Source organism: Saccopteryx bilineata, chromosome 1, assembly GCF_036850765.1.
Source record: "Saccopteryx bilineata isolate mSacBil1 chromosome 1, mSacBil1_pri_phased_curated, whole genome shotgun sequence".
Taxonomy (NCBI): domain Eukaryota; kingdom Metazoa; phylum Chordata; class Mammalia; order Chiroptera; family Emballonuridae; genus Saccopteryx; species Saccopteryx bilineata.
The window spans coordinates 378,408,878-378,434,296 of NC_089490.1; the positions used below are offsets into that span (position 1 = coordinate 378,408,878).

General features: G+C 44.6%; 1 protein-coding gene across 5 annotated transcripts in view; it reads left to right on the forward strand.

The window, feature by feature from the left end:
• The window catches only part of KIAA1549L (KIAA1549 like), a 289,877-nt gene that overhangs the window by 208,530 nt on the left and 55,928 nt on the right, over positions 1 to 25,419 (forward strand). For all 5 annotated transcript variants that reach the window (XM_066251226.1, XM_066251227.1, XM_066251228.1 and 2 more), the window contains 2 exons: positions 7,360 to 7,538; positions 12,588 to 12,805. In XM_066251226.1, coding sequence (XP_066107323.1) covers positions 7,360 to 7,538; positions 12,588 to 12,805 — 397 coding nt within the window. The remainder of the gene's footprint in view (positions 1 to 7,359; positions 7,539 to 12,587; positions 12,806 to 25,419) is intronic.

The following is a 25,419-nucleotide window of genomic DNA, read 5'->3' on the forward strand; positions in this document are numbered from 1 at the left end:
AGTCCTCGGCGCTGCCTGGCTGTGTGGTGGCACCGGCGGTGGCTCACATCTGTTGGACACCCATCGTGCAGCCTCCCTGGCCTCCCGAGCCCACCTTTGTTCTGACCCTCCTCTCCCCTCGGTCTTTCCGTCAGTGATGCTGGCTTCACGGAGCCCAGGTTCAGGCGCCTGGTGTTGCCACTTGGTTCAGGGAAAGTTTCTCTGGGAGTTCAGAGGGTCGTAGGAGGAGTTCCACAGAAATGCCAGGTGGAAAGCCAAACGATCTGGCACTCTGGCTAGCTCTGGTTCTTAAAGGATTTGATGAAGTGGGGTTCAGGGACTTTCTGTTGCCAGAACATTCTTTTGTTTTCAAATGTCACTTCTTTTTTTCAACAAAAGAAGAACAAAAAGAAGTAATGCCACAGTGGATTTGACTTCTGCAGGGAGAGTGTGGTATTCATTTCCAGCTATTACCTAAAACACTTGTTGAGACTGCCCTTCCGATGTGGTCCTGGAATTTTTTTTCTTCCCCTGAATTTCCCAGAGACTGTGGGTTCCACACCAGGAGCACGGTGTGACATGTGGAGTTGCCGTGGCATGGGTGTCGTCCTCGGGGCCACCAGAATGCTGCCCGTCAGCACTCTGCCAGGCCAGCTCACTGAGGGCCGGAGCGGCTCTGGCTTCTGAACGGGCCGTGAACTTGGTGAAACTTAACACCTTTCTTCTCTCTCTTCCCAGACCGAGGTGCTAAGAGAGATGGGGGGGGGGCACGCAACACAGAGACAGTGGACAGTGAGGACACGGGGAAGTTGTTTTAACACCTACCAAGACTACGGTTGCCACCTAGCCCAGTGCCCGCCCTGCTGCTCCCGCTCCCGCCAAGCCCTCCCCGCCTTCCTCCTCTATATTCTTCCTGGAAACATATAAAGTCAGACTCCACCCTCCCCAGATGTCCCATCACTCACCCCAGTCCTCAGATGACCCTGAATAACCTAGTGTGTCTTTCTCAGACCTTTTTGCTATGCCTATGACAACACACCCGTCTCTTTGTTCTTTGTTGTATAGCTTTGTGTTATTTTCTAAAATGGGATCAATGTACATACTGTTCTATGCCCTTTTCTTGCATAAAAATGTGCAGTGTACAGACTCCGCTGTCAGTAAACACACACTTACAAGATGTTGCCTTTCCCACTCCCCTGAATTTGATTCCTAGATGAGGAGGGAGCAGGGCCAGTTTCAGACCCCATCGCTGCCCACGCCAGCTGGTGAGACCTTGACATGCTCCAGATGTTCCTGCTGACCTTCCCCATTCCTGTTTTGCCCCCTTCTCTGCCTGCGTCCTTATTCTGTTTAGGTCACTTTGATTATTTAAATATCAGATTCAGATTTAGAAATAACAACAGTGGGGTGCACAAATAAAATGCAATTACTGTACCAAGTTGAGGTCTTAATGTGTTTGTTTTATTAAAAAGCCATCCTTTCTCCAGGTTCCCAGGGCTTCGCTGCATTGTCTCTTTGCCCAAAGTAAACCCAGTGTGTTTTCATGGTTGGTTGCTTCTGTTTTGCCACTAGTTCCCATTCAGGGAGGTTTCAGTTTGAAATTTTCAAATGGAAATGATAGAACCAACTTATTTTATGTACACAGATGCTGAAGCACATTAGAGTTCTAGGATGGACCTTCAGTGGAACCTGCACATGTCCTTTTCTCTTTATCAAAGGGCTCCACTTTATTATAATGCTAGGTAGAGTTCACACACACAAAATATCAGTCGTGTATTTCATTGGATTGGAAAATGAACTGAAAGAAGGGAGGGAAAGAGCAGGGAAGGAGGAAGGAAGGAAGGGAGGGAGGGATGGAGGGACGGAGGGACGGAGGGAAGAGGATTGAATGGAATTGTGGAGAAAACAAGAAAGTATCATATGGTCAGTTTACAAAAGGTATTTTATTGTGCGACTGTAGCCTCTGAAAATAGGTTATTCTTTCGGTATGGGATATTCAGATACTGTTGTTTATTTATTTATTAACTTATTTATTTTAAGTGAGAGGAGGGGAAATAGTGAAACAGAATCTGGAAACCAATCTGGGGCCAATGCTCAAATCAACTGAGCTATTTTTAGCATCTGAGGCTGATGCCCTTAGACTAACTCCTCAGTGCCCTGTGCCACACTCAAACCAATTGAGCCACTGACTGCAGGAGGGGAAGAGGGAGAGGAGGGGGAGATGGAGGGAGAGAGAAGCAGATCGTCACTTCTTCTGTGTGCCCTGACTGGGAATTGGACCTGGAACATCCATATGCCGGGCCAGCGCTCTGTTCACTGAACTATCAGCCAGGGTCCAGATACTGTTGCTTTATGGCTCAGTGTTTATTCTGGAAGTTAGAATTACTCAGGTTAATTAATAAATGTTAATGTTAAGGGCTATTGTTCTAAAACTGTTCTTGTTGCCCACCAGTTTTGTTGCATTTGTAGCTCCTGATTTTCCACTTTTGTGATGTAAGAACTTTAAAAGGGAATGACATAATCCCCCTAGCAACATGAGTGGGGTGGGTCCTTGTAGCTCAGTGGCCTCAAAGGCCCTTTTAAAGTCTGTTCCAGGATGGTGTTTAAATATAAGTGGGAAAAGTAGATGTGAGAATGAGGATTTTGAAAGCAAAAGAATTTGGAATTTTTTTTCAACCACATATAGATAGGTACGTCAACTTCTGAATCAAAACCAATGTCACCTTGAAAAAAGTGTTTTCAAAGAAAAGAGTTAGAAATGAGTCATTTAAGAGCAAAAACTTCCCTAAACCCTTCAGTGTGCACCTTCAAGTCACTAAGATTTCACTGTGGAGGCTCAGAGTCTGATCCTTGCCTCCTGATAGCGGGGAGCACGCGGACCTGGAGGAGGACAAGAACCAGCGAGTGCAGAGGATGAATTACCACTTTCTTAGCAGGGGCCCTTGAGCATTTGTCAGAGAGGTTAGCTCAGAAACACAGGATCGGTTTTGATTCTTTCTTTGCCTTCCCCGAGAGCTGAAGACTTGCTTAATCTCTGATAACAACACCAGAGGGCAGTGATGCTAGTTAGATGCTATCTCTGAACTTTCATGGACAGTCCAGAAAGGAAGGGCGTGCTTGCTTTAAGAGCATTTTCTGCCTCAAATGTGAGGGCTTCCCCACCCCCCACCCCCCAAAGTGGATTTAAACATGAAGAAATAAAATCTCCCTTCCCATTCTGATCTGCAGAAGTTCAAACTAACAATGCAAATAGGACATGACCAGATCCGGGATGGTGGCGTTCACCGTGATGATGGTGGCGTTCACCGTGATGATGGTGGCGTTCACCGTGGTGATGGTGGCGTTCACCGTGATGATGGTGGCGTTCACCGTGATGATGGTGGCGTTCACCGTGATGATGGTGGCGTTCACCGTGGTGATGGTAGCGTTCACCGTGATGATGGTGGCGTTCACCGTGATGATGGTGGCGTTCACCGTGATGATGGTGGCATTCACCGTGATGATGGCGATGGTATCTAGGACACTTTGGCAGTTTCACTGTGATCCTCTTGTTTAGCCTTCTCTCATGCTTTTTCTTTTATTTTTTTAATTTTGTTTTTTTTTGTTTTGTTTTACAGGGATAGAGAAAGAGTCAGAGAGAGGGATAGATAGGGACTGACAAACAGGAACAGAGAGAGATGAGAAGCATCAATCACCAGTTTTTCCTTGCGACACCTTAGTTGTTCATTGATTGCTTTCTCATATGTGCCTTGACCACAGGCTTTCAGCAGACCAAGTAACCCCTTGCTCGAGCCAGCGACCTTGGGTCCAAGCTGGTGAGCTTTTTGCTCAAGCCAGATGAGCCCGCGCTCAAGCTGGCAACCTCAGGGTCTTGAACCTGGGTCCTCCGCATCCCAGTCCTCTATCCACTGCACCACTGCCTGGTCAGGCTCTCGTGCTTTTTCTTTAAGCATTAATTATGAATTAAATAGTCCCATGAACTTCCTGTACTCACACAGCATTTCAGTATTAATATTTAAGATAATGTCCTCGGGTGTGTTTTTCCATATAGTCTTTTATTGAGAGATGATAACTAATTTTTCTCTTAAACCTAGAGGAATCATTGTGCAAATATGATTATGACCATTTTGAGCGTGTGTATACAAAAGAAATGTAGTTTGTACAGTGTCTAGGGTGTCCTTTTTGTGTCTCCTCCTCCCCGCATCCTGTCCACAGGGCAGAGAGTGAGGGTGTCACAACCCACAAGCAATAAAAATGTTAAGTACCATCTCTTCACCATCTGAAGGGTTTAGTGATAGCATGACTTTCATTTCTCCATATTGATCTGTTCTGCAGGCACTAACATCTCCTTTCCGAGTCAGGAAATTTTAGTCATTCCTTTATTCATCATTTATTCAGCAAATCCTTATTGAAAGACAGCTGCCTATGAGACATTATTAAAGGCAGTAGGCATTGCTTTAAAAAAAAATGAGCAAATGGCTCCATTGATTCAAGTATGCTGACCCCAGGCACTGAGGATGGCTCCGAGCCTGCACCTCAAGTACTAAAAATAGCTTGGTTGCCGACGGCCCCAGATGGGCAGAGCATTGGCCCAACACAGGGGTTGCCAGGTGGATCTCAGTTGGGGCACATGTGGGAGTCTGTCTCTGTATCTCCCCTACTCTCATTAAAAAAAGAAAAAAAAAAGATGGGCAAGAATGGAGTTTATAGGCCCTGGCCAGTTGGTTCAGTGGTAGAGCGTCGGCCTGGCGTGCAGGAGTCCCGGGTTCAATTCCTGGCCAGGGCACACAGGAGAAGTGCCCATCTGCTTCTCCACCTCTCCCTCTCTCCTTCCTCTCTGTCTCTCTCTTCCCCTCCCACAGCCAAGGCTCCATTGGAGCAAAGTTGGCCTGGGCGCTGAGGATGGCTCTATGGCCTCTGCCTCAAGGCGTTAGAATGGCCCTGGTTGCAACAGAGCTACGCCCCAGGTGGGCAGAGCATCACCCCCTGGTGGGCGTGCCGGGTGGATCTCGGTCGGGTGCATGTGGGAGTCTGTCTGACTGCCTCCCCATTTCCAACTTCAGAAAAATACAAAAAAAAACAAAAAAAGAATGGAGTTTATATTCTAGTAGGATTAGGGGCACACAAATCAGGTACTAAATGATACCAAGAACTAAAACAGGGTGCCGAGGCAGCTATTTTCAATTGGTGGACAAGAAAAGTCTTTTTCAAGGTGCAACTTGAACAAGAAGGAGCTAGGGCATGTAAAGATGTAGGGAAAGAGCTTTCTGAGCAGAGTGGACAGCTATGCAATGTTGTGGCTGTGGGAACAAGCCTGGTGTGTTCAAGAAGGCTGTTGTAGCAGGAGCAGAGTGGAGACAGGGGAGAGGCAGGCGGTGAACCCAGCAAGGTGGCCGGGACCAGACTGTGCAGAACCTTGGTGGCCCCACTAATGACTCTGGGCTTTATTCTGAGAGACATGAATCCTGCAGAGTGTTGTGATCAGGTTGCCTTTTGAGAAGATATTCCACCCTGACTGCTGGTGGAGTACGTATTTTAGGGGTAGGAGGGCAGGGGTAGAAGAGTGGAGGAGGGGGAGTGTTTAGGGAGGTGTATTAGTTACTTATTGCTGTGTAACAGATTACCCCAACACCTAGCAACCAAAAGCGACAATCTACATTTATGATGTTACTTCATGTCTGTGGGTCAGGAATTCAGGAGTGGCTTAGCTAGGTGGTTTTGGCTCAGAATTTCATGAGGTCACAGTCTAGGCAGTCATTCTTTAAAGGTTTGGCTGGGCCTTATAGGACCCCCTTACAATACGGCTCATTCATAGCTTTTGGTAGGAGTCTCTCAGTTTCTTGCCACAGGGACCTCTCCATAGGGTTACCCGAGTGTCCTCATAACATGGCAGCTGGCTCTTCCCAGAGTAAATGATCTAAGAGAAAGCATGGTGAAAGTCACAATGTTTTTTAATGACCTAGCCATGGAAGTTACACACTGGCATTTCTTCAACTTCTTTTGTTTATACGGGTCAGTTCTATTTATTGTGTCTGTGACTGGATGCCATTTAGGAGGCTAGGTACCATAGATGGAAGCCAGGTGTCATAGCAGGTGTCCAGGTGCAAGATAATGGTGGCTCAGCAAGAATTGCTCAGCAAAACTCCACTTTAAAAAGATATATGCATCTGGTAACAGGTCTGAATAGAAAATTTCCTCTGTCATTGGATGCTAGATGGCCTGCTATTTGCAAATAAGCCCACAGAAGCAAAAAATACTCCGATTATAGCCATTGTTAGACTCTGGGGTGTTTTAACCACATGGTGAAATAACAATTTACTTGGCTTAATTTGACAAATCTTCTGTGATTATGAGAAGTGACAGAATGATACAAATGATGTGTTTCTCGATAATTTAAATAACATTCCAATCTCTTGAGGAGACAGGAGGTAAGATAAATACACTTCTGTTACATTCCTATTTTAACAATACCTATTCTTCTAAATTGCCCACTGGTTTAATTGAACAGGTTTCATTTATCTCTTGCTGAGCCATGCTCAATAAACTGTCATTCTTATGTTTACCTAATGGGAATATGCTTTAAGAACAAGTACACCAGCAAAATACCACTGGCCCTGGGACTTCTGTCAGCTTAGTTCTGGAAGCACAAGCCAGCTGGTGTCTTTCTGCCATTGCAATAGAATTATCTGTCAGAGATGAGAATTAATTTAAAAGAGTATAGGTGAAAATTGCACTATTTAATTAGGGGAGTTGTCTATAGCTTTAGATTTGTTTCTCTGATGGTTATTTCTTAGCTTTCATTTGTTTTAGGCAAATGAATGAAATGAAAACCCAAATCACTGAGAAGCAGCCTGTAGACAGAAAAAACAACAAAGTGTCAGCTGCAATTATTGAGGCTGGTTGGCCAGGGAGGATTCATCAGCTTAACATCATACAAAAATGGGGAGCTTTGTGTCAGACACCGAACTGAATGCCATTATTCTGTTGATTGTCATATTTTAAGAATAGTTTCACGTTTGACTAAATTGCATTTTTCCCATCTCTGACTCAAACATAGAGGGAAAATTTTTACTTTTCTTATGCATTTGTCACAAATTTGAAAGAATGGTCTCTTGCCATTCTTTCAAAATTTAAAATTCAAACCTTTAAAATTCTGTCCTACCCATCAATAATTCAGGGGAGGGCTGACTAGTGTAGGATCTTAAATTTTAAAGAAGTACAGGGGCAGCAGTGAGCCTTTGGCACAAACCCAGACACTGTTGCCTCTGAGGTCATTTTGAGTAAAGTAATGTCCTTAGGCTGGGAGCATTCCACATAAATTTCCCCGTGATCCCGCAGCTCCCCTATGGCCATAAAGCCCATGTGTTTGTTGTGCTTCAGTGCCAGCGAGTGACGAAGAGGAAGGAGCAGTTCTTTTTGACAACGCTGCCAAGGCGGCTGCTGATCCCTTCGACACGTCTTCTGGGTCGGTGCAGCTCATCGCAATAAAGCCCACAGCCCTCCCCGTGGTGCACCCCACCTCGGACAGGAGCCAGGAGGCTGCAGTGCTCAACGGTGAGGTAAGCACCTGAGGACCCAGAGTGGGAGAGAGCCCAGGCAGCCAGGAGCGCCACCTGGAATCCCAGGGCAGGTTGCACCCACGTATTCAGGCCCCCGTCTGTGATTTTTACCTCTGCATTCACAGGCTCAGTAAATGAGTCAGGACACAAGTCGCCCAAAATAAGTTTGTTGGGTGATTTCAGAGCATTTCTTTTTACCTTCATTAGAAAGCCCAGAGGTGGACTTTTTGAAAACTGTAGTTAGAGAAACATTAGAAATTCTTCCCCACCCATTATACACATACAGTCTTCTACCTTTCTTGATCATACTCCTAAGCTATTCATTAGGGGATGTCAGTTGTAGTGGGGATGTGAGGGGCTTACAGTGAGAGAACTGGAGAAGGTACTGTCATTCGAACGGGGAGGTGGCCCACTATGTAGGCTTTGAAATTATTTTCACTCCTTTGAGCAAGCTTGACACAACCCTTTGCCTGCTTTCCAAAGGATATCTATGAATATTATGTGGTAATCAATTTTTCTAAGAGTCTGAAAAGAAATTGTAACATACATGAAGAATAATGATTTTGCAGGTGTTTGGATGGATGGATGGATGAATAGATAGAAAGAGAGAGAGATGCAGTTTAGGGGAGAGCAAGAGAGTAAATCAGGCGAATATCTGCCATTTCTCCATCTTCTGCCACAGCATGGTCAGTGGCCTAAAGATGTTTATAACTCTTTAAGGACATGCACATGAGGCCTGACCTGTGGTGGCGCAGTGGATAAAGCGTCGACCTGGAACACTGAGGTTGCCGGTTCAAAACCCTGGGCTTGCCTGGTCAAGGCACATATGGGAGTTAATGCTTCCTGCTCCTCCCTCCCCCTTCTCTCTCTCTCACTCTCTCTCCTCTCTAAAAGTTAACAAAAGAAAAAAAAATTTTTAAAAGAACATGCACACGGAACCTGCACATGAACATTGACATTACACACGTGCACACACACACACAGACTTATGAAACCAAAGCCAGACTTGGCCAAGCCACCTGCTCAGGGTCCCGCTGCAGGTTATTGTGACTTCCACGATGCTCCGGTCCCCTGACTCCCTGTCCAGTGCTCCTTCCCTCTCTTTGACTTACTGTGGCCCATCAATGAAAAATAGCATTGTGCGTAAGACAGTCTAGACCAGGGGTTGTCAACCTTTTTATACCTACTGCTCACTTTTGTATCTGTTAGTAGTAAATTTTCTAACCACCCACTGGTTCCACAGTAATGGTGATTTATAAAGTAGGGAAGTAACTTTACTTTATAAAATTTATAAAGCAGAGTTACAGCAAGTTAAAGCATATAATAATTACTTAGCAAGTACTTTATGTTGGATTTTTGCTAAGTTTGGCAGAATAAATCTTTATAAAACAACTTACTATAGTTAAATCTATCTTTTTATTTATATATACTTTGGTTGCTCCGCTACTGCCCACCATGAAAGCTGGAACGCCCACTAGTGGGCGGTAGGGACCAAGTTGACTACCACTGGTCTAGAATCCCAAGCCGCACTGCAAGGATTGGAATCCCAGCTCTTCTCCTTACAATCTGTGTGGCCCTAGGCAGCTTAGTTCATTTCTCTGTGCTTCAATATCTCCATCTGTAAAATGGAGCTTTTGTGAGGATCACAACACTTATAATTGTATAAAACACTTATAGGCCTCAACAAGCACATCATCATCATCATCATCATCACCAATTAACTAGTCAGCCAATGAGCAGGGATTCATTGGTCATGTACTTTATGCCTCTTGACTCTATAATTTGGAGAACCTATATGTTTTCTCAAAGCAAATCACACCCCACTGGATCTTTTCTTAGGCTCAGTTCTGTCACCAGACATGCAAGCCCAGTGATTAGAGCCTCTGAGATTGTCACTAATGCTCTGGGAACTGCTATTGATTAGGACCCTCTGCCCAGTTATGGACCTAGGTGATGGCCACTGTGCCTGGATCTTTTCATCCCAGCTTAGTGATATGAATGTCACAGGGACAGGTTCCAGATCTCAACTAAATTCAATTTATGGCTTCATTTTCCTGACAAGCCCATCACCCTGTCACAGAAGGAGAGGAGCAGAGCGTTTTCCCTGTCCAGAGTGTATACCTGTTCCATTTTGGTAGTTAAAGGAACGGACCTTACTGGCATTACAATTGGAAAGGAGCCTGAGCTGTTCTCTGTAATTTGCTCCCTCATAGAGTTTAGGACAAATTGCCTTATAACTTTCTTTCTTTCTTCTCTTCTCGGTGGCTTGTTTAAGTGAAGAAAGCACAGCCCCAAAGCCATAAATTGTTTTAATGTGTTACAGGAAAGCCTTGTAAAGATTACTGGTTTTTAAACTTTATTGATTTATTTATTAGAGAGGAGGGGAGAGAGAGAAGAGAAAGAGAGAGGAACATCAATTTGTTGTTCCACTTATTTATGCATTCAATTAGTTGATTCTTGTATGTGCCCCGACTGGGGATCAAACTCGAAACCTTGGCACATGGAGATGATGCTCTGACTGAGCAATCCGGCCAGGGTATAAAGGTTATTTTAAAGAAAACCTAACAACATAGAAAGCTTAGAAAATAAGAGAGAAAAATCACTATAATTTCACTTACCCTAACATATCCTCTGTTTTCATTTCTGCATCTTCAAGCTTTTCAAACTCATTAATATTTCAGAATCTCATCATAGCAAGTCAACTTTCTATCTTGTATGCCAAGCATTTGCTGTGTTGCTATTGTCTTGCTGATGACCATTGTTAATGACTTAGTTGAGAAGGTGTGCCATTAATTGGAAAACTCACCTCCCATTGTTCAAACCTTCCAGCTATTTTTTGTTTTTAGTTCTGGTTTTGGTTATTATAAATAACACTTGAGTGAATAATTTCCTGCATGACTTTTAAAAACTTTTTATTTTGAAATGATTTTAGACTTAACAAGGAGTTTTACTAATAGCAGAGTTTCTATATACTCTTTACCTAGCTACCCTAGTGTTAACATCTCACAGAACCACAGAATAATTATCAAACCCAGAAAATTAACATTGATACTGTAAGGTATTTTTCCCCACCGAGAAGGAAGGAAGAGGCTAGAGCCATAAAGTGTGGAATAGCAGACGGCTTTATTGAGTACAGAGCGCACACCCCGCCCGGCAAGGTTCCCTGGCCCCAAGGAAAGAAAGAGAAATGGAGGTAAAAAAAATGGAGGCTAGGGAAGTTGCATGGATTAAACCACGTGGGAGATATTTAAAGGGTCCCTCTAGGGAAGTGGAGCTACTATGACGTGGTGAAATTTCACTGGCTGGCAGACGATCGCTTCTTTCCAAATGGTTCCTGGGAAGCTTCCTTTGGCGGGCTTGATTGTGGGCGGTCCTAGCCAAAGTGGGCGGTTCTGAGTTCCTACGTGACCATCCCTCTATCCACCGACCTTACAGATACCATGCTATTGACTAATCTGTAGACCTCATTTGCGTTTCTCTGGTTTTCCCAATCGTGTCCTTTTCCCATTTTAGGATCCAGTCAAGGATCTGACGTGGCAGTTAGTTGTCTCCAGTCTGGGATAGTGCCTCAGTCATTCTTTGTGACCATTCTTTGTGTTTTATGACCATTACTCCTTTGAAGAGTACTGGCCAGTTATCACATAAAAAGTTTTTCAATTTGGGTTTGTTTGATGTTTTCTTATGACTGGATTGCTGTGATGCATTTTTTGGCACAACCAGGGAACTGATGTTCCCTTTTGTGGGCATCATATCAGGAAGTACCTGATACTGAATGTCTGATTACTAGTGATGTTGACAGTTCATCTCTGACTTTGGACCTTCCATGGAATGTTGCTTTAGTTGAAATTTTAGAAATGGGATTCCTGCGTTAGAAGTTAGAACTTCCTCTCTTTACTAGTTTTCATAGTGGCAAGCAGAATGAAGGAACAGTTAAGACTTCTGAAATTTTACCAGCCTAAAAACATCATTATGGCCCAGATTTAGGGAGATCTTTGCAAAAGGTAGAAAAAAATAAATCCTCCAGTTACTGTTTCTTCAAATGTTGTAAAACTAAAATATCTAAGATACTGAACCTTGGTCTTCATACTGTGTAGGTTGATATATGACCTATCTTTGGGCATATGTTTCTTTTATGAATTACAGGACATTTTTTTAAAGATTATTTTAAATAAAACATAATAACACTATACATGATTATATTAATGTAGTCAAGTCTGATTACGAACACCACTAATGGCTTTCCATATCATCCAATAAAGGTCAGGCAGATTTCACCATCCAGTTCCATTCATGGGTGTAACATCCTCATCACTGGTTATTTAGCATAGTCATCTGCTTGTACCTTTGACAGGTCAGAGGGTATATTGGCCATTATCCTTTCTAGAGGACTAGACTGGCTTTGCCCTTTAGAGCAGGAACTGGTTGGCATTGGTGGCCATAGAAAGCTTCAAAATTCCCTATCTCCCAAGAAAAATGTGGATTGACAAAAATAAACTCTCTGATGTAGACTGATAGAGTGGAGAGACCACAGCAGCGGGCTGTCTGCTCACCCCTTCCCACCCCATTCACCTCAGTTCAGCCTCCTCAGGAACTGGCTGTCTTATTCAGCTAGGGATCAACTCAATGGCCAACAAAGACTACTGGGTCCTCAAGGCTGAAGCTAGATTCAGGGCCCCAAGATCTAGCTGGGCTGCCAAGTCAGAGGCTCTCATACAGGAGGACCAAAAAGGTTTAGGTGGGATTAAGGCCTACACTACAAAGCTGAAAGTGTGGACTCAGGCCTAGGTCTGAACAGACTCAGGTAGGTTAAGGAGAAGGAGGTCTCAGGTGACTTAGGTGAGGGCCAGACTCCACATTGTTCGTGGCCCACTGTTGTGGGCTGGTCAGTGGGCTGGTCTTGGAACGGATCGCAGTTGGGTCTGGCTGGCTCAAAGGACCAGAAGTGAAGCCTAGGTGGCTCTTCCTGGAGCTGTGACCCTCTGATGGAAGCCTCCCACCTGTTGGCTGTGCAGGGTCGGGGGCGGGGCCTGAGACTGTCTCTCTCCCCAGGTGAACAAAGCCCTGAAACAGAAGTCAGACATCGAGCACTATCGAAACAAGCTGCGCCTCAAAGCCAAGAGGAAGGGATATTACGATTTCCCTGCAGTGGAGACAAACAAGGCTCAGACAGAAAGAAAAAGGATGTACGACAAAGCTCAGAAGGAAATTGAGCACGTGTTGGATCCAGACCCAGAACTGTGTGCCCCATTTGCCGAGTCTAAAAACAGGTACGATCTGTAAGGGAATTCTCTGAAAGCCGCTGTGCCACTGGTGGGAGCAGGGAAGAGGATGCCTTGGGCACTACAGTCCTGGTCCCTCGTTGTGTGTGTTACCTCAGGACTGCATCTTTGAAGGCTGCTGAGCCGGACTGTGCTGTTCTGTGTGAGCATGTGCTTCATAATGAGTCTGGAAGAGAATAAAATTGAAGCCACTAAAAAACAGCAATACCTAGGCAGTGCTGGTGTTATGGACCGAACGCAAGTAATTATTGATTGAAGCCCAAATTAATTGAATTTAAGGAGGCTTTATTAGCCAGCCGGCGACTGCCCACTGTCATTCCCTGCAGGGATTTCAGTGAACAGTAGTGACCTTCAGTGCAAAGCTAGATTTAAAGCAAAAAACTACATCCTGGGTAACTGTTCATTGCTTGCAAAAACCGTTTAACACAAAGTGGTACAACGATTCTGGGGAGCACAGTTTCCGGTCAGTCTGGCTTTAGCCAACCATAAAACCACATCCTACGCCTCCGTGTTCAGCTAGTTCCTATTGTTGTGCAAAGTTTTAAAATTTTCCATGGTCCTATTCCTATCTGTCTTAACTGTCTACTTGTCTATCACATTCTCCACTGGTTTTATTTGGGGAATCAAATCATTGTTTCCTCATCCTACAGGTGCTGGTAGTGGGATCGAAGGACTAAAAGCTTTACAGCTCATACTCTCTGCTGGACATATTTAGTGAGGCAGTTAATGACACAAGGCCCAGTAGTCAAGGCTAACATGAGGAGCACTAGAGGCCCTGCCAAAGCCGTTAACAAGGTGGTAAGCCAGGGGGACATTGAAAATATTATTCTCGTACCAGTTACAGTCTCTCCTTCTTCATTCCTCTCTATCCTGGAGATGCTTTCGTAGCTGGCTCAAGCTTTCTGGAATAACCCCAGAGTGATTAGTATAGAAACAGCAGTTTCTCCTAGAGCTAGGCATAAGCCCCCTTGCTTTAAGAAGAGTAAATCTAACCCTCTTCTATTTTGTAGAACTACTTCAGCTAGAGAACTAAGAGACTCCTCTAACCGACCGACACTGTTTTCTAAAGTCTATAAATCTAAATCTATCTGCTGACTGAGTTCCTTGAAGTTCTTACTTCCTGTAACTAATGCAGCGGTCCCTAAAGCAGCAGATCCTGCTATACCGAGACCTACGAGAAGAGGGATTAGAACTAGAGCCTGTTTTTCCCCCCGGCAGGGCTCTAATCCCAGGTAATAGTAGACCTGCGGGAGAATATGGGTCAGTATTCTGACCCATATTCAACACTGGATTAGTAGGGTTCATAAGCAGCCAAGGGGAGAGGGAGGGAGTGATATCATTTGTACAAACAAACTAAGTTCCTTTTGGGGCAACCAAGTAGTAGCTAGAAGTCCCTACTAAGTCTCCTGGGATGTCTATGATAGAGATGCAAGAAGCAGGGTAAGGGGAATCAAGGAGATTATAGTTAATGGACTTCACACAAGTTCTCTGCCCTTGAAAGTCTCCTAGGGTCAGCTTAGGAATGTGTCCCTACTTGCAATCAGTTTCTGGAATACCCTCGACGGAGAGGTTGCAGATACTTGTTTCCCCTGTCCCTAAGGATACATTGGCCCCTACTCCTACATAGTAGGGTGGTTCAGGGTTTAAACATAGCCAACAATCGTCAGTGAGGTTGCGTGAGGTATGATTCAAAAACTGAAAAACTACTACTGCTAAGGTGTTGAAAAGGGGTCTTTGTGTCAGAGGGCCATTGTCCTCTAGCAGCCCCGAGGGGGCCTCTTCTGGAGAAGGGGTAGACACACTGACTATGCTGGTTACCTTGGAGGGGAGGGTGCTTATAGGCCTCGAGCACGGGAGAACCCGGGGCAAACCTGAGTCCAAAGGCCCTAGGGGGGCCTAGAGGATTTCTTATTCTGGGTACAACTCTCCTCTGGATTGTGAAGAGTACCCCAGGGTCTCTACCAGAGACATATAGTCTGGTATGTCACGTCTGTCCTCCGATGAGATCGGGCGCATTCAGGGTGGTATGGCCGTAGACACGTCTGTCCTCCGTCCCAGTAATTTGCCCTGTAGTTCAGGAGGGTTATGATAACGGGATTGCAGTTTCCTACTGAACGGTTTTTATAGGGGGCTCCGGGATGGACTACCCTTTCAAACCTAATGACATAGTCTTTCTTCTTCTATAGGGCTAGGGTTACACAGCCCTAATTTTTGCGAAAGAAATCCCCTACTGCATTCCCACACCCTGGGGGGCTATCGGAGGGGCAGACGTAATGCTGAGTTTTCCATAGTCCCCGCTCTAGTCTTTCCTTTCCGCACCATGTGAGGAAGCTACTCCTTACGCCCCATAGGCTACCAGGGATATTCAGGTGTATTTGTCTATGTTGACTGGATTGACGTTATTCCAGTTTGTTCTAAACAGTGTACAGAGGTCTAGTTCCAGACGGGGGTTCCCTGGGTGCTGACCTGACGATGTCCCCGTCCACCGTCCTAGTAAGTTGCCATGTATAGTTTGTCTGGAAATGAAGGTTCCCATTTACGACTGTCCATAGCCAAGTTAAAATTAGGAAAATTGCCTGCGAAGCCGGACCTTCAAGAGGTCGGCGGTGCGCTGGAGGGTCCATTTTTCTTCCCCTTCTACTGGGTCTGCCTTTTTGACCTGCGTGTGGTGTATTCAAAACCGCTTCCCAGCTGCCTTTACCGCCGTGGGAGTGCTAAGGACCACGGTGAAGGGGCCCGTCCATCTGGCCTCTAGAGACTCTGGCTCGTGCTCCTTCACCCATGTGAGAGCCCCTGGGTCGAACACAGGGGGCTCATTCGTCTCTAGTCTGGGCGAGGAGTCTCGATGGGTCTCACGAGCCAGTCGATGGTTGAGTCTGGAATCGACTGCAAAGCCTGTAAGGACTCACAATATTCTCTGGGTTTTGTCCTCAAAGTCTGGAGCTTTGGGCAAGGAGGGGGTTCTTCCCTGGGTTTACTTGGGCACAAGCGTGGCACCTCCGGGCAGTGTCCTTTGTCATCTGCAAGAGCTTGTCAGCAGTCACAGCTGCAGCGCCTGCATACCGGACCCCATCGATCGTGAAGCTGCTACCATCCGTGTACAAGGTTTCATCAGAGCCCTGGAGCGGCTGGTCCGTCGGGTCCTTGCGGAGGCTCCTGAGGGCTGACAAGGTCTCGGTGCAGTCCTGCAGCGGGTGCTCTGGGTCATCATCTGGAAGCAGTGTAGCCGGATTCAGCGCGGTAGTTCTTAAGAAGCTCACTCTTGGTGGGTCCCGCAGGAGCACCTGGTACTGGGTGATCCAGGTGTTGGAAAGCCATCGCTCAGGCGGGCTCCGTAGGAGAGTCTCAACCTCATGCGGGGCAATCACCTGTAAATCTTGCCCGAAGGTTAGTGTAGAGGCTTCTTTGACCAAGATTGCGGTGGTGGCTGCGGCCTTCAGGCCGTCAGGCATCCCACTGCTACCGGGTGTGGTCTTTTGGGTAGGTAGGCCACAGGCCTTTGCCAAGGTCTAAGAACTGAGTTAGTACCCCTTTCACGATACCCCGGGCTTCAGTCACATGCAACTGGAAAGGTTTGGGGAGGTCTGGAAGGGCGTGTGCTGACACGCTGACCAGAGCTTTTTTCAAGTTCTCAAATGCCTCTGTTTTAACCTCAGTCCAGTTTAGATCCTCACTTTTCCCTCCTATGCAGGAATAGAGGGATTTTGCTCTCTCTGCAAACCCTAGAATCCATAGCCGGCAGTAACCAACAGCCCCTAAAAATTCCCTTACTTGTCTCTTCGTTTGGGGAAGTGGAATTTTTAGTATGACTTGGATACGACCCTCAGAGAGGGTTCTTTTCCCCCCGTTTAATTTGTACCCCAGATAAGTGGCCTTTGGGGTACAAAGTTGGGCCTTCTTGGCCGAGACCCGAGGGTTCTGAGCAAGTCTCTGGTGGCAACTTGGCATTCTTCCTGGGTAACCGTGGCTACCAGGAGGTCATCTACATATTGGAGTAGAGTGACTTCGGGGTGTTCCCCCGGAACCCCATTAGGTCCTGGCTCAGCACCTCATTGAACAGGGTGGGAGAGTCTTTAAACCCTTGCGGGTCCAGGTTAGTTGCCCTGACTCCCCTTGCTCGGGGTCTGTCCACTCAAAAGCAAATACGGGCTGGCTAGCTGGAGGGGGGAGGCAAAGAGAAGAATGCATCCTTCAGGTCTAGGACGGTACAGACTTGGCGGTCAGGCGGCAGCAGGCTCAGGAGGGTATAACGGTTAGGAACAATTGGCTGAATAGTCTCTACCCTCTTGTTTATCTCCCTTAAATCCTGCACTGGTCTGAAGTCCTCCGTGCCGGGTTTTTGCACTGGGAGCTAGGGGGTGTTCCATTGAGAGTGGAACCAGGATCCCAGCTTCTTTGAGCCTTCTGATATGTATAGCTATGCCCTTTTGTAGCCTTTTGGCTGATAGGATATTGTCTGACCCTTACTAGGGCTGCGGTACTCAAGAGTTGCACTATGAATGGGGCTCAGTGAACGGCCAGCCCCGGGGGATTTGTTTCAGCCCACACACCTGGTATTTCTTGCTGCAGCTTAATCAAAAGGCCAGGAGTTTGACCTGTAACTTCCTGCTTCGAGTCCTGATTTAGGAGGTATTCTTCGCTTAGGGGGCATGTTACTAGCACTGAATGAGGCCACGAATCAAAGTCCACCCTCGGTTGTTCCTCCTGAAAGGAAATCGTGGCCTGCAGTTTGCTGAGGAGATCTCGGCCCAGAAGGGGGTACGGGCATTCAGGCATCACCAAGAAGGAATGGGTCATCCTCCCAGCTGCAAGATTGGTGATACGTGCCTGAGTCCAGGGATACGATTTTGTCTTTCCCATGGCCCCCTGAATGGGAACTTTTTCCTTGGAGACTGGGCTCTCTGCTTGCTGGGCGACTGAGAAAGTGGCTCCCGTATCTACCAAAATGTCTTTAGGCTTGCCCCCGACCTGTAGGGTGACTCTGGGCTCCTGGGGGATGCCCTCGAAGCCTTCTAATTTCCGCAGTTTTTTCCTAATATCTGGGGCCGACTGAGAGACAAAAGCGATATTAATTGCTCATCTATTCTCTGGCGCCTCTGGGTCTCTTGGGGTATAAAGCCTGTAGGCTTCTTGGAGATGTTCCAGGAAGGCAGCCAGGGACTCACTGGGTCCTTGAGTCACCTCGGTTACCCTTGACATGTTAGTGAGTTTCCGTGCAGCCGTGCGGAGTGTCCCCATTAGAGTCTGGCGATACCGATCGAGAGCCTCCTTACTTTGATCGTGTTGGGGTCCCACTGTGGTCGGGTCAATGGACAAACAGCCTCAAGGCGTTCTGGCTCATGTGAAGGCTGGCCTTCCGGCCCCAGAACCAGCTTTCATCCATGACCCCTTTCTTCCGACGTGAAGAGAGTCTGAAGGAGCTGCTGGCAGTCATCCCAGGTGGGCTGGTGGGTAAAGAAAATGGACTCCCAAGAGGGAGATGAGCCCATGGGGGTCCTGAGAAAAGGATGGGTTCTGATTCTTCCAATTATAAAGATCACGAGTGGAAAAGGGCACAAAGACCATGAAGGGTCTAGCTTCCTCATCATGGGGCACGGCCACCTGGCGCAGGGGTAACATGGGAGCTGCCTCAGACGAGTCTGGGGAGGGGGCTGATTGCGCGGTTCCATACCTGGTGCCGCCTCAGTGGGGGTGCTCAGGGGGCCCGGAGCTTTTGCTCCTTCTGAGGAGTCAGGGGCTGGGGTCAATGCATATGGGGTTGGACCTAAAAGAAGGGAGCTCTCAGGAGGGGATAGGAGGACAGAGGGGTTCTTCTTTTCCCTTTCCTGAGGCTGGGTGAGGAGAATAGTCTGTCCCTTTCCTGACTTTCTCTTTTTCGTGGGAGGAGGTTGGCATTCCTTAAGCCACTTGGGCTTCTCTGTTAGAATGTCAATCCAAATCTGGATGTAAGGAACCTGATCTGACTGGCCAGGGCATCCGAAAATGATGGCTCAGACCTGGTAAGCAATAGACAAATCAAGAGTTCCCTCTGATGGCCGTTGCAACTGAGGGAAGTTGGGCCACTCTAATTCGCAAAATGTCGCAAATCAAAGACATTAACAGAAGCACCATAGTCCGCTGCTCGTCTCCGGAAATCCTAAAAATTCTTAATAAAACACTGTAATGGAATACAAGACACACATGATGATGATTGACCCATAGTTGGACGATCAAAGACAAACGAGAGGACAAACAGACAGAAGACAGTGACAAAACAGAAAACAAGTAAGAATAAACCAGGATCACCAGCCACCGACGTGGTCCCGGAGCGGGTCTCGGAGGGAATGCTGCATCCAGCCCTCCAGAGACCCCTGAGGGGGTGCCCCAGATGCAGAAACAGATCTTACAGGTAAGGCCAGAAGGCTGATGGCTCCCACAAGGTCGAATGAGGGCTCCCACAAGGTCGAATGTAACCGTTTAGTGCAGAAATCCTAACTGCCACTTCTCCCGGGGCTGAGGAACGTCTCTCAGAGATCTCCCCCTAGGAACGGGGCGGCAAGGGCCCCGCCGGGCTCCGATCCTGATGCCAATTAAATATTGGCTATCTCGCTGGGTCCTCCAAATGTTACGAACCAAATGCGAGTAATTATTGATTGGAGCCCAAATTAATTGAATTTAGGAGCCTTTATCAACCGGCTGGCAACTGCCCACTGTCATTGCACGCAGGTATTTCAGTGAACAGTAGCGACCTTTAGTACAAAACTAGTTTTAAAGCAAAAACCTACATCCTGGGTAACTGTTAACCGCTTGCAAAAACCGTTAAACACAAAGCTGGTACAATTTTCTGGGGAGAAGTTTCTGGTTATTCTGGCCTAACCACATCCTGTGCCCTATGCCTACATGTTCAGCTAGTTCCTATTGTGCAAAGTTTTAAAATTTTCCATGGTCCTATTCCTATCTGTCTTAACTGTCTACTTGTCCATCACACTGGCCAGGTGGCTCAGTTGGTTGGAGCATCATCCTGGCGCACTGGGGTTGCAGGTTCGATCCCTGCTGGGCTTGTGCAGGAACAGACCAATGAGTGCATGGATGGGTGGCACGACAAACCGATGTTCCTCTCTCTCTCTCTTTCCCTCTTTCCTTTCCTCTCTCTCTAAAATTAATAAATAATTTTTTAAAAGTACTTGGGTAGACAACCATAATTGTTCTTTCACTTAATAATATTTTCAAACTGTAGCTCTTTCAGAGTTGGGTAAAGATATAATTAAACCACCTGGTTATGCAACTTCCAGATTAAAGGACATGGTATTTTTCAATTATTTTAGTGGCTGTTGTATAAGAAAAACAAATTTCATGAGTCACCTTTTTATTTAGCTCCAGTAAGTACTTACCACGGAGCTGCTTGGAGCTCTGTGCTGAGTTCATCTCTTTAACTCATAGGTTTGTTCTTGCAGTCAACATTTATTGTTGCCTACTATCTGTTAGCCACCATGCAAGATGCTGAATACTGTCACAGTCATGTTGCTTTTTCTCATTCACTTATTCACTCATTCATTCAGCTCATTCAACATTTTATGGCAGACAGGACAGCCCAATTGCCACTCTCAGAGAATTTAAACCCCAAATGGGGAGAGAAAGATAACCACTTCAAAAGCATATTACTCACAAATGCAATGGGTGTTTGACATGTGAAGTGCTCTGTCTATGAGTGAGACTCGGCCTCCCAAGGGAAGATTAGGCCCAGTGTTTTGGATTCATATCCTTCCAAGATTGGTTGCCAGGTGAGCAGAGAGTGACCGATCCTACCGGGAAAGGAAGAAAGATTTGAACACAACTATACGTGCCCATCTTTCTTCTTGTCCTCCCCACCCTAAAGCACTTCTTCAGAAGCATTTTCATGATTTGAGACCATCTCTTTCACTCTTTCAAATACACATTGTCCTTGGTGACAGCCCCTTGGCATGCCAGTGCTCTGACCCACCCCATAGCCTTGGCAGACACACTCTCCACAGATTGGGTGGGACAGGACAGTTCCCTGCCTGAGTGGGTATTTAGTAAAAGCAAAAATGACTATGTGGCAGTCTTGGATGGAAGCCACTAAATCAAGCTGGGAGGTGGGGCTAAATTTTCTGAATGGTATTGACATGATTTATTCTCAACAAAGAAATGAGAGATTTCTAACCCAGTGCTTCATTTGCCATGCTTCTAATTAGGCTTGGTGGGCATAACAAGCTATTGATGTACAGTCACACTGTGACAGGGATCACAATGCATGTGTCACCATGTTGATAACTGTAGAAAAAAAAGAGAAAAGATGTGGATGTTATGGGGAGGCTGAGGGCTTTTTTAGTTTTTACTTTGTATTTTGAGACTTTATTTCCGCAGCCTTTTATAGGCTGGGAGGGAAGCTGTTTTCTCTAGATTTCCTGCTGACACTCAGAAAATGAATCAAAGATCATGTACAAATAAGAGGAACTTAACTTGGAAGCTGTTTGAGAAATAAATAAAAAATTCAGTTGAGGCCTTAAAAATTTGTTTCTAATTTTTCATTTACTGTTGACTTTCGGTATTATATTAGTTTCAGGTGTACAGAATAGTGGCTAGACATTTATTTATGTAACTTGTGAAGTGATCTCCCCTATAAGTTGAATACCTGCCCGGCACCATGCCTAGTTATTGCAGTGTTATTGGCTGTATTGTCTGCGCTGTACTTGACATCCCTGTGACTATTTCATAGCTGCCAATCTGTACTTCTTCGTCCCTACCCCTTTTCACCCGGTCCCCAACGTCCCCTCCCATCTGGCAACCATCTGTTTGTTCTCTGTATCTATGAGTCTGTTTCTGTTTTGATTATTTATTTTGTTTTTTAGATTCCACATATAAGTGAGGCCATATATATGGTCTTTGTCTTTCATTGACTGACTTAATTTACTTAGCATAATACCCTCTGGGTCCATCCATGCTATCACAAATGGTAAGATTTTGTTCTTTTCATGGCTGAGTAATATGCCATTGTATTACATCTTCTTTTTCCATTCATCTCTTGATTGGAGCATTTAATCCACTTATGTTTCATTATGGATAGGTATGTATAATACTTATTGCCTTTGATTAACTGTCTCTGTTTTTTGTTGTTTTTTTTTTAATAGCTGTGTGTCCTCATCCCCTTAAGACTGTAGACTTTTTCAAGCAGGGACGCATCTTACTCATCCTTATACCCCTGCCCATGTCTGTGCCTTTTGCCCAGCAGATGCTCAGGAAATAGTCATCAGCATTTAAAGCTGAGTGAATTTTCTTTCTTTTTTTTTTTTTTTTTTTTTGAAAGTTGAGAACCATTTTTAATTAATTTATTTTTTTTAATTTATTTATTAAATTTAATGCAGTGACATTGATAAATCAGGGTACATATGTTGAGAGAAAACATCTCTAGATTATTTTGACATTTGATTGTGCTGTATACCCCTCCCCCAAAGTTAAATTGTCTTCTGTCACCTTTTATCTGGTTTTCTTTGTGCCCCTCCCCTCCCCCAACCCCTCTCTCCTTCTTCGCCCCCTCCCCCCTCCCCCCACCCCCTACCCCTGTTGCCATCACGTTCTTGTCCATGTCTCTGAGTCTCATTTTTATGTCCCTTCTATGTATGGTTTCATATAGTTCTTAGTTTTTTTTTTCTGATTTACTTATTTTACTCCGTATAATGTTATCAAGGTCCATTCATGTTATTGTAAATGATCCGATGTCATCATTTCTTATGGCTGAGTAGTATTCCATAGTATATATGTACCAAAGCTTTTTAATCTATTCGTCCTCTGATGGACACTTGGGCTGTTTCCAGATCTTCGCTATTGTGAACAATGCTGCCTCAAACATGGGGGTGCATTTCTCCTTTTGGAGCCATTCTATGGTGTCCTTGGGGTATATTCCTAAAAGTGGGATAGCTGGGTCAAAAGGCAGTTTGATTTTCAGTTTTTTGAGGAATCTCCATACTGTTTTCCACAGTGGCTGCACCAGTCTGCATTCCCACCAGCAGTGCAGGAGGGTGCCCTTTTCTCCACATCCTCGCCAGCACTTATTCTGTGTTGTTTTGTTGATGAGCGCCATTCTGGCTGGTGTGAGGTGATATCTCATTGTGGTTTTAATTTGCATTTCTCTAATGATTAGTGATGTTGAGCATTTTTTCATATGCCTATTGGCCATCTGTATGTCCTCTTTGGAGAAGTGTCTATTCATCTCTTTTGCCCATTTTTGGATTGGATTGTCTTTCTGGTGTTGAGATTTACAAGTTCTTTATAAATTTTGGTTATTAACCCCTTATCAGACGTATTGTCAAATATGTTCTCCCATTGTGTAGTTTGTCTGTTTATTCTGTTCTTGTTGCCTTTAGCTGTGCAAAAGCTTTTTAGTTTGATATAGTCCCATTTGTTTATCCTGTCTTTTATTTCACTTCCCCGTGGAGATAAATCAGCAAATATATTGCTCTGAGAGATGTCCGAGAGCTTACTGCCTATGTTTTCTTCTAAGATGCTTATGGTTTCATGGCCTACATTTAAGTCTTTTATCCATTTTGAGTTTATTTTTGTGAGTGATGTAAGCTGGTGATCTAGTTTAATTTTTTTGCAGGTAGCTGTCCAATTTTCCCAACACCATTTGTTAAAGAGGCTGTCTTTACTCCACTGTATTTCCTTACCTCCTTTGTCAAATATCAGTTGTCCATAGAACTGTGGGTTTATTTCTGGGTTCTCTGTTCTGTTCCATTGATCTATATGCCTGTTGTTATGCCAGTACCAGGCTGTTTTGAGTACAATGGCCTTGTAGTATAACTTGATATCAGGAAGTGTGATACCTCCCACTTTATTCTTCTTTTTTAAGATTGCTGAGGCTATTTGTGTTCTTTTTTGGTTCCATATAAATTTTTGGAATATGTGTTCTATATCTTTGAAGTATGTCATTGGTATTTTAATTGGTATTGCATTGAATTTATAGATTGCTTTGGGTAATATAGACATTTTAATGATGTTTATTCTTCCTATCCATGAGCACGGTATATGCTTCCACTTGTTTGTATCTTCCTTGATTTCTTTTATTAATGCTTTGTAATTTTCCGAGTACAAGTCTTTAGTCTCCTTGGTTAAGTTTACTCCTAGGTACTTTATTTTTTTGGTTGTAATTGTGAAGGGGATTGTTTCCTTAATTTCTCTTTCTGACTGTTCATTGTTGGTGTATAAAAATGCCTCTGATTTCTGAGTATTGATTTTATATCCTGTCACTTTGCTGAATTCATTTATCAGGTCCAGTAGTTTTTTGACTGAGACTTTAGGGTTTTCTATATACAATATCATATCATCTGCAAATAATGATAGTTTTACTTCTTCTTTTCCAACTTGAATGCCTTTTATTTCTTCTTCTTGTCTGATTGCTGTGGCTAGGACTTCCAGGACTATGTTAAATAAGAGTGGTGAAAGGGGGCACCCCTGCCTTGTTCCTGATCTTAAGGGGATTGCTTTTAATTTTTGCCCATTGAGTATGATGTTGGCTGTGGGTTTCTCATAGATGGCTTTTATCATGTTGAGGTATGTTCCCTGTATTCCCACTTTGCTGAGAGTTTTGATCATGAATGGGTGCTGGATTTTATCAAATGCTTTTTCAGCATCTATTGAAATTATCATATGGTTTTTCTCCTTCTTTTTGTTTATGTGATGAATCACATTGATTGATTTACGAATATTGTACCAGCCTTGCCTCCCCAGAATAAATTCCACTTGATCATGGTGTATGATTTTTTCCATATATTGTTGGATCCAGTTTGCTAATATTTTGTTGAGGATTTTAGCATCTATATTCATCAGAGATATTGGCCTATAATTTTCTTTCTTTATGTTGTCTTTGCCTGGTTTTGGAATCAGAATTATGCTCGCCTCATAAAAGGAGCTTGGAAGTCTTCCTTCCTCTTGAATATTTTGAAATAGTTTGAGAAGGATAGGAGTTAGTTCTTTGAATATTTGGTAGAATTCCGTTGTGAAGCCATCAGGCCCCGGACTTTTCTTTGTTGGGAGTTTTTTGATAACTGTTTCGATCTCATTTGGGGTAATCGGTCTGTTTAGGTTTTCTGATTCTTCCAGATTGATTTTTGGAAGATTGTGTGTTTCAAGGAATTTGTCCATTTCATCTAGGTTATCTAGTTTTTTGGCATATAGTTCTTCATAGTATTTTCTAACAATATTTTGTATTTCTGTTGTGTCAGTTGTTATTTCTCCTCTCTCATTTCTAATTGTATTTATTTGAGTCCTCTCTCTCTTTTTCTTGGTGAGTCTAGTTAAAGGTTCATCAATCTTGTTTACCTTTTCAAAGAACCAGTTCCTAGTTTCATTGATCCTCTGTATTATTTCTTTAGCCTCTATGTCATTTATTTCTGCTCTGATCTTTATGATTTCCTTCCTTCTACTACATTTGTGCTTTATTTGCTGTTCTTTTTCTAATTCTTTTAGATGCAGGGTTAAGTTGTTTATTTGAGCTTTTTCTAGCTTCTGAAAATGTGCCTGTAGTGCTATGAACTTCCCTCTCAGTACTGCTTTCGCTGTGTCCCATAAATTTTGAGTTGTTTTATGCTCATTGTCATTCGTTTCTA